This window comes from Odontesthes bonariensis, chromosome 11 (assembly GCF_027942865.1).
Source record: "Odontesthes bonariensis isolate fOdoBon6 chromosome 11, fOdoBon6.hap1, whole genome shotgun sequence".
Taxonomy (NCBI): Eukaryota; Metazoa; Chordata; class Actinopteri; order Atheriniformes; family Atherinopsidae; genus Odontesthes; species Odontesthes bonariensis.
The window spans coordinates 37,239,010-37,251,729 of record NC_134516.1 but is presented as its reverse complement, the minus strand read 5'-3'; the positions used below and the strand labels follow the sequence as shown (position 1 = coordinate 37,251,729).

At 45.9% G+C, this 12,720-nt stretch overlaps 1 protein-coding gene across 1 annotated transcript in view; it reads right to left on the bottom strand.

Annotated features, from left to right (window-relative positions):
* The window catches only part of prkx (protein kinase X-linked), a 34,861-nt gene extending 32,282 nt beyond the window's left edge, over positions 1 to 2,579 (bottom strand). Inside the window, exons 1-2 of the mRNA XM_075478106.1 lie at positions 2,338 to 2,579; positions 1,977 to 2,263 (exon numbers count right to left, since the gene is read on the bottom strand). Of these exons, the coding sequence (XP_075334221.1) occupies positions 1,977 to 2,121 (145 nt within the window). The 5' untranslated portion in view covers positions 2,122 to 2,263; positions 2,338 to 2,579. The remainder of the gene's footprint in view (positions 1 to 1,976; positions 2,264 to 2,337) is intronic.
* Between the last annotated feature and the right edge of the window lie 10,141 nt (positions 2,580 to 12,720).

Here is a 12,720-nt window from a genome sequence, read left to right as displayed (position 1 = left end):
CAGGAGCTGCTCTGCGGGCAGGAGCTGCTCCGCGAGCAGGAGCTGCTCCGCGGGCAGGAGCTGCTCTGCAGGCAGGAGCTGCTCTGCAGGCAGGAGCTGCTCTGCAGGCAGGAGCTGCTCTACAGGCAGGAGCTGCTCTACAGACAGGAGCTGCTCTACAGACAGGAGCTGCTCTGCGGGCAGGAGCTGCTCTGCAGGCAGGAGCTGCTCTACAGGCAGGAGCTGCTCTACAGACAGGAGCTGCTCTGTGGGCAGGAGCTGCTCTGCGGGCAGGAGCTGCTCTACAGACAGGAGCTGCTCTGCAGGCAGGAGCTGCTCTGCAGGCAGGAGCTGCTCCGCGGGCAGGAGCTGCTCCGCGGGCAGGAGCTGCTCCGCAGGCAGGAGCTGCTCTACAGGCAGGAGCTGCTCTACAGACAGGAGCTGCTCTGCGGGCAGGAGCTGCTCTGCAGGCAGGAGCTGCTCTACAGGCAGGAGCTGCTCTACAGACAGGAGCTGCTCTGTGGGCAGGAGCTGCTCTGTGGGCAGGAGCTGCTCTGTGGGCAGGAGCTGCTCTGCAGACAGGAGCTGCTCTACAGACAGGAGCTGCTCTGCGAGCAGGAGCTGCACATCAGGCAGGAGCTGCTCTGCGAGCAGGAGCTGCTCTACAGACAAGAGCTGCTCTGCAGGCAGGAGCTGCACTGCAGACAGGAGCTGCTCTGCAGGCAGGAGCTGCTCTGCGGGCAGGAGCTGCTCTGCGGGCAGGAGCTGCTCTACAGACAGGAGCTGCTCTGCAGGCAGGAGCTGCACATTAGGCAGGAGCTGCTCTACAGGCAGGAGCTGCTCTGCAGACAGGAGCTGCTCTGCGGGCAGGAGCTGCACTGCAGACAGGAGCTGCTCTGCGGGCAGGAGCTGCACTGCGGGCAGGAGCTGCTCTACAGACAGGAGCTGCTCTACAGACAGGAGCTGCTCTGCAGGCAGGAGCTGCTCTGCGGGCAGGAGCTGCTCTACAGACAGGAGCTGCACATCAGGCAGGAGCTGCTCTACAGACAGGAGCTGCTCTGCGGGCAGGAGCTGCTCTGCGGGCAGGAGCTGCACATCAGGCAGGAGCTGCTCTGCGGGCAGGAGCTGCTCTGCGGGCAGGAGCTGCTCTACAGACAGGAGCTGCTCTACAGACAGGAGCTGCACATCAGGCAGGAGCTGCACATCAGGCAGGAGCTGCACATCAGGCAGGAGCTGCTCTACAGACAGGAGCTGCACATCAGACAGGAGCTGCTCTGCGGGCAGGAGCTGCACATCAGACAGGAGCTGCTCTGCGGGCAGGAGCTGCACATCAGACAGGAGCTGCTCTGCGGGCAGGAGCTACACATTAGGCAGGAGCTGCTCTGCGGGCAGGAGCTGCTCTGCAGGCAGGAGCTGCTCTACAGACAGGAGCTGCACATCAGGCAGGAGCTGCACATCAGGCAGGAGCTGCTCTACAGACAGGAGCTGCACATCAGACAGGAGCTGCTCTACAGACAGGAGCTGCTCTACAGACAGGAGCTGCTCTGCGAGCAGGAGCTGCACATCAGGCAGGAGCTGCTCTGCGGGCAGGAGCTGCACATCAGGCAGGAGCTGCTCTGCACACAGGAGCTGCTCTGGTACCTGCAGCAGATACCAGCCAAGATGGCTTCTTCTTCAGGACACTCTTCTTGTTCTTCTTCTTCTTCTTCTTCTTCTTCACTCAAACCCAACCACATACACGGATTCTTTTTTTCTTATTCCTTTTCACTGGAATTATTAATTAACTAATTGAATTCCAATTGGCTTGAATTGGACTTACTATCTAAGTGCCTTGAGATGACATTTGTTGTATTTGGCGCTATATAAATAAAAATGAATTGAATTGAATTGGAATAAATAAGGAAAGAAAAGATGTCCACACAGTTTCTGGTCAGTCTACAGTGCCTCCACCTGCTTGCAGCCAGTGTAAACAACAGAACTCAGTACACTAAACTCACCAACTGTGGCCATGGTGTCCAGGTCCTCCAGGCAGTACATCCGGTTGTCTGACGCCTCTCCTGCCGGACTGCCGCCGCCGCTTTTCCCATCTTTCAGGCAGCCGGCCTCAGTGTTGAGCGCAGCTTTTGCTTTGGAGGAGGCCATTTGTTCAGTTCCGGGACCAGTTTAGACTATTTTGGGTGTATGAATGAGCAGCGGGACGCCTCCAGAGCGGATATAATGCATCTCTGGGACGGAGTCAGCGGCTCGTCCTCTTTGTCCTGCTCTGCCGGCGGAGACACGGAAGCTGTGCAGTTTGGAGATAAGAGTTAGAGAAAACGCGTTTACATTTCACAGACAGCCCATGAGAAAGGGAATCACCTTGGTGGAGACAAAGGCGGTGGGCAGGTGTAGTGGCATGAAGCGTTAGCGGCTAGCAGGGTGGAGGCAGGCGCGTGTAGCGGGACCGGAAGCTCATCAGCCCGCATGAACCTAAGCTCTCCGCGAGCTGTCCGCGAGCTTCACGGGCTCCACTTTACCGATTTCCTTCATTATTTGCTCGGATACAACAACTGACCTCACCCTACACCTCTTCCGTCCGTCCACGTCAACAGCGAGAGAAAGCCGGTGTTTGACTTCCGGTTGAAACTTTCAGAATAAAGCGGGCACCGACCAGTTAACTCGTTTAAACAACGGCCAGCCGAAGCTCGTTATTGAGTTTTTTTCAAGAACAAACAAAGTTTAGAGCTGGAGCTCAATTTTAAAGATTTGTGCTCCGGAAAGCGTTTGGCCCTGCGATTAAAAACCAAACTGCAAAACTCGTTTGGTCTTAAACTAGTTAGAATTGTCGCATTTCCGGTTTTGCTTGTTGGAGCCTTTACACAAACCGGAGCTGGGAGCCGAATGTTGACAAAATGCGACCAATCAGGAGGAAGCTGTCCCAGGACGTCAGCCAATAGCGTGCGAGAGAGAGCGTGCTGATTAAAACAGGTAGAACTAGGGTTGCCAACTCCCTGAAAAATAAATAAGGGACACCTCATTAGAAGGACCGGCCGACCCGATTGCCTTCCCTCTTCCTGGCCTGGGGAATTTTTTAGCCCCTTTTTTTTTGTGAGTGAAACGATTTTTTAACTATTTAACTCGAACCTGAATTGAATTAGATGCATATTTCTTGAGTGACATTAACACATGGAAAATAAATTAATTTTCAGGAATTCACTTTAATACAAAATAACAAAATTAACTGAATAAAATAAGTATATTTCTTAAAGGAGAAGTTCATTTTTTTTGGTTAAACCTGGACCTTATTTCTGGCATAAAATACGTTCATCTACTCACCGATAACAGTTTGGTGAAAGTCGGCGTCCTTCGGAAGATATTTAGATCACTGGAGATCCGTTTATATCCGTTTATTATCTGTCTTTATTTCACCAATACTTTAAGACCAATGAATGAATGAACGCGTACTATTGCACTGTTAGCTCAGAGCTGCCGTGTTGTTGTTATTTTGTAGCAGAGTGGTGCAAAAAGTCTACATTAAGTGGTTTCAGAGAGTTACATGGTTCTGTAAAAGCATTCAGAAAACAATACAGCAATGTACTGATATTAGAAAACGTACTTTGGAATACTTAAGTATTTTTAAAAGTAAGTTCTTCAGTATTTTAACTTGAGTAAAATTTTGAACTTGTAGTTGAGTAAGATTTGACCATAAGTATTAATACTTTAACTCAAGTACTGGAGTTGAGTACTTTGTCCACCACTGCTTAAAGCTGTCTGCTTACCGTCACCCATGCTTGCTGCCTTGTTGTCTTCCGCTAGCTTCTCCGCGAGCAACAGTACCTCCTCGACCAATGAGCTGACAGCGTATTCTCGGGTGTGAATATGCTTTCAGCTCATTGGTCACAGAGCAGGACAGGGCCTGGGAACAAGTTTACCGTACATTTTCATATAAAGCCCCGTAATTAATTTCCATTGGCATGATACTGACTATTTTTAGACTCTCACAGTAATACGGGACAAAGTGCGTCCCTTTTCAGCTCAATACGGGACAGGTGCTGTTGTTTCTAAATACGGGATGATTCCGTTTTTCAAGGGACGGTTGGCAGCCCTTGGTAGAACCGACCCCATGGAGGAGGTGGAAGGTATGTCCGACAGAAAAATAAAGAAAAATAATCAGGTAATTCCATCTTAATTACACTTAATTAGAAAGTTCACGTGTAAAACAGGCTCTCAAACACTGAGCTTTATGAACATAATGAATGAAATAAACTTTTTTATTCCAGAAAATACAATAAAAATACAAAAATCAATCAAACAGCTCCTTTACTGTTCTTTCCGATGGCGACAACAACAGTAATATCGTCTCCTCCGACTTCCGGTTCACAGCCCCGGGAAAAAATCTCGAGCATGCGCAGAACGCAAAGTCTTATTCATCACGGCTGTGTTCGAAACCGCATACTACATACTTCCATACTGCATACTGCATACTGCATACTGCATACTGCATACTACATACTGCATGCTGCATACTCATCGATCAGACAGTATGCAGAGCGTTTACCCACAATGCATCTCGCTCCTGCCCGAGCCGAAATCAGCCGGCCTGAAGCTGATTTCTCTTAAGCTCTAAACTCTGTAAACTTTAGCAACATTTGAAACATTTTAAGGCGAGAAAGTAGTCGTTTAGATCCCCAACGTGTTGAAAACCTGACAAAATACCGGCTATTTACAATTTTGTTCCCATGAATTCGGCGCTACTAAAGCTAGCCGCAGTGAGCAACGCACTTCTGGTTATTTTCACAAAATAAAATACCCGTTGCCTTTTATCATAGGGAAAGCCATTACGATACAATTGGTGCTTTTGTTTTGAAAACAGGAAGTGAACCTACCCTCGTTGTAGCTAGCTTGAAACTGCTGTTTTGACAGGAAATGACGATCGGCGACGTCACCTTACGTTGCATCTTGGGTAGTTTGAGTATGAGTAGTAACCTCATGATGCATACCCAAAATTTCGGTGAATCTAGTATGCATCCAGGTAACTTCTCGCTTTCTCAAACTCGCATACTAACTCAAAAAGTTAGTAGGAGTAGTAGGAGAAGTATGCGGTTTCGAACACAGCCCACGTGCTTCACCCGTCTGCAAACACGTTTAATTTGACTTTCAACCAAGTTATCTCGGGGTCTTAACCCGATCCGATCCAATTCTTAGTCAGATTAAGGTGTCTACATGCACTTAATAACTCTGATTGTCTGATTGTAATTTAGCCAATAATCTGATCCTTTCAGTGCCATGTGACCCCACTGACTGTGGATAAAACACAGAAGAGAATGGATCGATCAAACACAACCAATAAACAGCTCCTTTACTGTCCAGACGTAATCTTAATAGAGTCTCATTCAGGTCAGGGGAGCCCCGGGGAGTGCGTCCCCATCCACCAGGTCATCAGGCCAAACATTAGCCCCTTTTATGTGCTGGTTGGGCATTATTGGCCCACATAGTGCAGGCTCATTTTAATTACCTTTCAGATTCATGACTGCTGTGTGTGGAGCTCAGACTTATAAAGCTAGAATGAGAGGCAGCAACTACTACTATATTACAACTAAGGCTGGGCGAGTTAACTCATTATCGCATTAACCCATTATTATCGCATTAACTCGTTAATTATTTGTCGCCGCTAAATATTTTATTGCGCATTAATGCATTTTTTTTTTTTTCATATTATTTTTTGGGGCTTTTGTGCCTTTAATGGATACGAAAGTTCAGAGAGACAGGAAGCAGGGGGCAGAGAGAGGGGGAACAACATGCAGCACAGGGCCGTCGGATGCGGGACTGGAACCGGGGCCAGCTGCAGCGAGGACTGTAGCCTCTGTACATGGGGCGCCTGCTCAACCCACTATGCCACGGACCACCCCTGTTTTATTATTTATTTTATTTTGTAAAAGTCTGTTGCTCACAGGCTTTTATTTTGTAAAAGTCTGTTGCTCACAGGTTTTTATTTTGTAAAAGTCTGTTGCTGTCTGCTGCGGAACCGGAAAAGAAAGTAATCGGCGGATCCACCAAACCTGGAGAAGGGTACGGAACTTTTACTCGGCCATTTTCATTTTAAAGTTCTTCCAGACGGCGGAGTTGACAGAACCAAAGTCATCTGTAAACACTGCCAAGTTGAATTGTCTTCTCACTGTAGTAGTTCCAGTCTAAAATATCACTTAAAGGCAAAACACACAACTGATAGCAGCAAGTCATTCAAGGAAACAGACAGTGGAGCGAGGCTTCTACATAAAACTACAGAAAGATGCTGATGTTAAAAGTGTGTTTGCACAACAAATGTTATGGCACTTTCATTCAAATGGCAGCACATTTAAAATAAAACTAAATGCTAAAAGCTATACACTACTTTTGGATTGATTTTTGGTTTTTGCGTACAAATGCGATTAATCGCGATAATCGCAATTAATCACGGTTAATCACGAATCGTGATTAATCATGTGAAATCATGTGATCAATTAGATTAAAAATTTGGATCATTGCCCAGCCCTAATTCCAACTCTGTGTAACTCATCATCACACCTGAGCTGTTTCCCAACGTAAGAAAGATCATCAGGGAAAAATCTATCCCACCAAACAGTTGATGCAGAGGACTCTGAGCTGAGACTACGTCCTGCATGGGATCGCCTCCCTGGGAGCGATGCCTGGGGATCTCAGCTCAGACTGCTGCCTGTGTGACCTGGTTCTACAAGTAGCAGAAAATGGATGAATGCTGGTATTAAAGTGTTTTCAAATAGAAAATAAAAGCTACAAAAAGGCCAGCGCAGCAGAGGTTGCACAGATTTGGGAAAAATCCCACGAGGCTTTGACACTGCTACACTTCTACATAGTCATTTGCAGACTCCAGACCAACATTTCTCTTCATGTGTGCAAGTCTCTTATGGCTGTGTGGGCTATATTTATACAGGAAGTTAAGGCTGTCGTGAGGAGAAGGGGAAACTGAAGCCCGTGCACAGCACTGCCATAGATTAAAAATACTCAGGTTCAGTTTACTGCCTGCAAGCAGCGGTCCTGGCAGGGTTCACTCAACTATGGCAAACGCTACACTTCTGTTGAACTCTTGTTTGTCGCAGCTTAAGCTCTTTATCATGGCATTACCCTCCATCTGTCTTTATAAATCTGGGTAATTCAGCTAACCAGAAACATTTGAATGGTGCTGATTGTGTTCCAAATGCACATTTGTTTTAAGCAAACATCATTTAGATGTTCTCATTTACATCTCGACTTGTGAAATCGTTCGGTTTCTGTCTGTGCACAGCGTGCAGCAGAGCACCCCTCATCAGTATTCATGCTGCATCATTTCTGATGTTTTGTTCTTGTCTCCAGGCAGGATGAATGGATTAAAGATGTCTTCTGTTTGGACAGAGATGGCACAGTGCAGGATTTGCACTTGTGTCCCCAAGCTGTGATACTATTCCACCTGTGGTCTTAAGCTGCCTGTCAAACACGGACAAGGAAGGAGGGTTTTAGGGGAATCTTAGTAAAAAAGAGGAGGGGTTTTTTTAGAGACAGAGCTGTCAGAGAGGGGGGGGCTGGAGCCTATAGCAGCTGTCTTTGGGTGAGAGGTGGGGGACCCTGGAAAGGTCGCCAATCCATCACAGGCCATACGATCACACTCACTACTAGGGATCATTTAGAGTCACCAGTTAACCCAACATGCATGTTTTTGGATGGTGGGAGGAACCCCGGAGGACCTGGAGAGAACCCACAAATACATGAGGAGAACATGGAGACTCCACCCAGAAAGAACCAGCCGGGATCTGAACCAGGAACCCTCTGCTGTGAGGTGACGGTGCTGACCACCACACCACCCTGCAGCCATGTCATAGGCTGTGTTCGAAACCGCATACTACATACAACATACTGCATACTACATACAACATACTACTGTAGCGATATTTGGTATTTATATATGTATCAAATATAAGGATTTATCAGACGTTCTCACAGTCTCAATAAACCTTAAACCTCGAATGTAGGGCACCACCTTCGAATGAAGGAAAAACAAAATCTTACGATCCTGTATGTTAAATTAATGTTTCAATTAATAATCAGTCTCATATCTCGCTACTTTCATGAAAGTTCTCGTTTGGTTGGACAGACATTACGTAAAGAAAGCATACGACACAATCTGTGATTATAACATATATATAGATGTATGGACTATTTATTAAAATGATATGACCAAAGACATGAACCTTAAACAAACAGGAGATGCATTGAATACGGGGGATTATATACGACACTTAGTGAATGGAAAATAAAAATTATGGGAATGGAGAGATACTGGCCCTCATTTATCAAACTTGCGTAAGACGAAAAACGTGCGTAGGTCGTGTGTACGTTCTTTTCTGAGCAAAGGTTGGCATTTATCAAATCCATCGTGAGCGCAGGAAAGATGAAATCGCCACGACAGGTCTGAGGCCGTGTACGCACTTTTCCATTTTGACTTGCGGTGACTGCAATACAGCAGCGTCACTAGTGCGTGCTCAGGAGTCGCAACAAATCCCTATAGGTTAAAATTACAGACTTATCACTTCAAAGAAGGCCCATGTTTTATTTGACTTCAACATAAATATAAACATAAACGCAAATTAAATAAATTAAACAAGTACAACTCCGTAATTGGAAGAGTGATGGCTCATTATTCAACCGCGCACCCTCACACCGAACAGGAGAGGCGCTTTAACACTGCGCACACGCGCACGCGTGCCACTGTGGAGAGGTGCATAGGGCTCCTAAAGCTGGATCTGTCTCTCGGCTGCGGGGGGAACCCTATACGCCCGAAAAGGTATGCAATGTTATTATTGCATGCGGGGATCTCCATAACATTGCCCAAAAAAAAGGAGTGCCATTTCCAGATGTACATCCAGAGGACCCCGCACCCAGAGATCCCTTCCACCAGCCTGCACAGCCAAGAGCGCTCAGGAGGAGAGAGGAACGTATTCAGCGATTCTGACTTTTGGTAAGCATTCTGTTATTCAAGGAAAAAAGAAAGGAGAACAAGGATTTCTTTCAGCATTTATTCTGTGACTTCAGTGTTTCATTTATGTCTTTCAATGTACTGTCGATAGATTGCATGGTGTGTGTTAAAGCCATCATCCACTTCACGATCTCTGTTTGTCTTTCTAGGACCCCTGTGGTCAACACGGCTGGCCGGTGTGACGCTGCAGACCGGGGGGCAGAGGCAGGCAGAGGCTTCGGATGTTGACGGGGCCGCGTATTCGTCGTGCGGGTCGCCCGGATGCCACTTCGGATTCATCTGTGAATGAAAAATATTAGTTTGATTAGGAACCTCATTTGTGTTGAATATTAAAGCAACTGTGTTATTTAAACGTCTTGGGTGTGCAGTCATTCTTACCATTCTCGAGCTCTGACATGGGCGCATCAGTGTCAAGTTTCCCTGGCACGCCCGATGAGGACGTAGCTCCGATCAGGCCAGCCACCCTCTCCTCCAAGGCACTCAAATCCAAACCTGGATCGTACCCCCCCCCCCCCCCCCCCCCCCCCCGTCCGACATGCTGCGTCGGACAGCTGCGACCTTCTTTTTTTGGCCAATTTCATATCGGACCACTTCTGCCTGATCTTATTGGAGAAAAAGTAAAGCGTCGTTCAATTTTAGATTTCATTTAATCTGGAGTTTATCACATTTTATTGACCATCACAGTAGGGGAAAATACATAACTAGTCCGGTTTGCGATTTAAATCGCCAACGCTGTTGACAGCGTTTCTTTGCCGCCTTTCGTCTATCCATGTCGCAAACTCTAGAGGTGCGGCCTCTCAGCCCCCTTTTGTAGAAGGCGTGGTTAGGATCATTACGATGGATTTCAGCCGCCGGATTTATCAACAGCCGCTCGGTCTTACGATGGGATTGGTGTGGTACGCATGTTCTGTAAATCTCACTTGAGCCTCTGCGTACGACGAGTTCTCCGCTCATATATACGATGCTTTCTACAACGGCTTGATAAATGAGGGCCACTGGATTTACTCAAATAGTTTAGGTTGGCTTACCATTTGAAGCTAAAGACTGACATCTTGGATTAATTTATCATTCTAATAGTGAAAGTCTCGAGATATCCATCTAACCCACTTTAAGGTGAAAAACGGGTCGGCCTTACTTTACTAAAGTTCTATTTGGTCAGCTCGGAACACGGCAGGTGGTAGCCACGCGGGGTCCGAGTGGGTTTTCTCTGGGTTCTGCTCTCAGGGGCCTTCCTTGGTTATGGATGACTTCAGCGGACTTGCCTGGACGGTTGCTTCTCTTCACCGGGAAACGGGAGTGCTGGTGCCAAGGACTTCACTGTGCAGAATGATAAAATCCTCCGAGTGTCAGAGTTGGTCGGTTGCTGATTCCTCTGATGAAGTGAACTTACGTTCACAGAAGGTCAACAGAGGTTGCTTGGAGTTGGCTTTCTTGGTAGGAAAAACTGATGATGGCGTGCAACAGCGGAGGTTAGAACGTGCAACGTAAAAAGGACATGGATGACGATGGACGAACAAAAACACAGAAAGCGTGTATCTTCAGACTACTTCATTCTGTTTCTATCTTTGTTCGGGTCTTCCTTTCTCGTCTTTCTTTGAGTCCTTGCCATCTTCTTCCTCCCTCCTGTCGTCTTCTGCACCGCTCATCCTGTCCGCCTCATTCTATTGTCTTTCCGCTCTCTCCTGAGACTCTGGGAAACTCCCAAAACTCTGATGAGCTCTTCTCTTCTTCTTCTCTTCTCAAATCATCTCTAAATCTTCTGAAATCTCTGTTCTAATCTGATTTTGGGTTCGCGGGGTCCGTGGTTTGACTCGCGGAGGCGGGGCATGACGTAGGCTTACACTACTCTTTCAGCCAATGATATGCCTGAACTGTGGTGACGTCTGCCTGGGTGTCTCTGTATGAGGTGATCTGTTCAGCGTCAAAGCGTTAAAGAGACTTCTAAATATTACAAAGAAACTCTTATTTCTCCATTACTCCCATCTCATAGAACATTTGTCTCGATGATTCTGAAAACACCACAACTTGTTAAGATATGCAGATTAAAGATATAACATAGACTTGTGATATAAAGACACAACATAACACAACATGATACAGACGATTATGAGTCTCAAAATTCAGATGAATATCTGTAAAGTCGTGACATATGAATAGCGAACCACACAATGTTAATTTTCTGTGTTAACAATGGGGACACCAAACAATAACAAATAGATACCGACGGGACATCGTTAGAAGTTGTATTGTTGCATATATCTTGTCCATTTTACTGAGTCCGTGGGGATTTAAATATTCAACACTACAGACCAATAGGGGGCAATGTGGTTGCATAGGCGGGTTGGTCATTTTTCAACAAGATTATTTCTTCGTCACATTTTAAGCCAGAATCATGCAAATTGTTCCTAAATGCATCTGGTGACTTTTCTGGGAACCTGAAAGAACTTGTACAAAGTTATCAAACACATTTAATACAGTTTTAAGATTCGGCTAAAAGTGAGTCTTGGTAAAGTCTTATTTAGCCATCTGGTCCCCTTATCTGGGGAAATGGGGGTAGAGTGTCAACTTCGATTTATTGGTCCAGATAAGATAGGTAAGTCTCCCACTTCTCCAGAAGAAGGGTTCTTTGTTAATTTGAGCTTATTCCAATTTATGGCAAGTGTGTGTTGCTAATTCCACTCCCAAAAGCTTTCAAAGGGCCGAAGGTCGTTATAACTTAGGCAGTTTTCTGTCTCTCTCCTTTGTGGAAAAAAAATGAAGATCTGGTTTTTATCCAGATACATCCCCCACAGGAATGCTGGTATCTTCAGAGGCTGAAGGCCTCTTAATCCAACACTGGGACTGCTACACTACATACTACATACTGCATACTACATACTACATACTGCATACTACATACTACATACTACATACTACCATACTACATACTACATACTACCATACTACATACTACATACTGCATACTACATACTACATACTGCATACTACATACTACATACTACATACTTGCATACTACATACTGCATACTACATACTGCATACTACCATACTACATACTGCATACTACATACTGCATACTACATATTACATACTACATACTACATACTACCATACTACCATACTACATACTGCATACCTCCATACTGCATACTGCATACTACATACTGCATACTACATACTACATCATACTACCATACTACATACTGCATACTACATACTACATACTACATACTGCATACCTCCATACTACCATACTACATACTGCATACTACATACTACATACTACATACTGCATACCTCCATACTGCATACTGCATACTCATCGATCAGACAGTATGCAGAGCGTTTACCCACAATGCATTTCGCTCCTGCCCGAGCCAAAATCAGCCGGCCTGAAGCTGATTTCGCTTAAGCTCTAAACTCTGTAAACTTTAGCAACATTTGAAACATTTTCAGGCGAGAAAGTAGTCGTTTAGATCCCCAACGTGTTGAAAACCTGACAAAATACCGGCTGTTTACAATTTTGTTCCCACGAATTCGGCGCTACTAAAGCTAGCCGCAGTGAGCAACACACTTCCGGTTATTTTCACAAAATAAAATACCCGTTGCCTTTTATCATAGGGAAAGCCATTGCGATACAATTGGTGCTTTTGTTTTGAAAACAGGAAGTGAACCTACCCTCGTTGTAGCTAGCTTGAGACTGCCGTTTTGACAGGAAATGACGATTGGCGACGTCA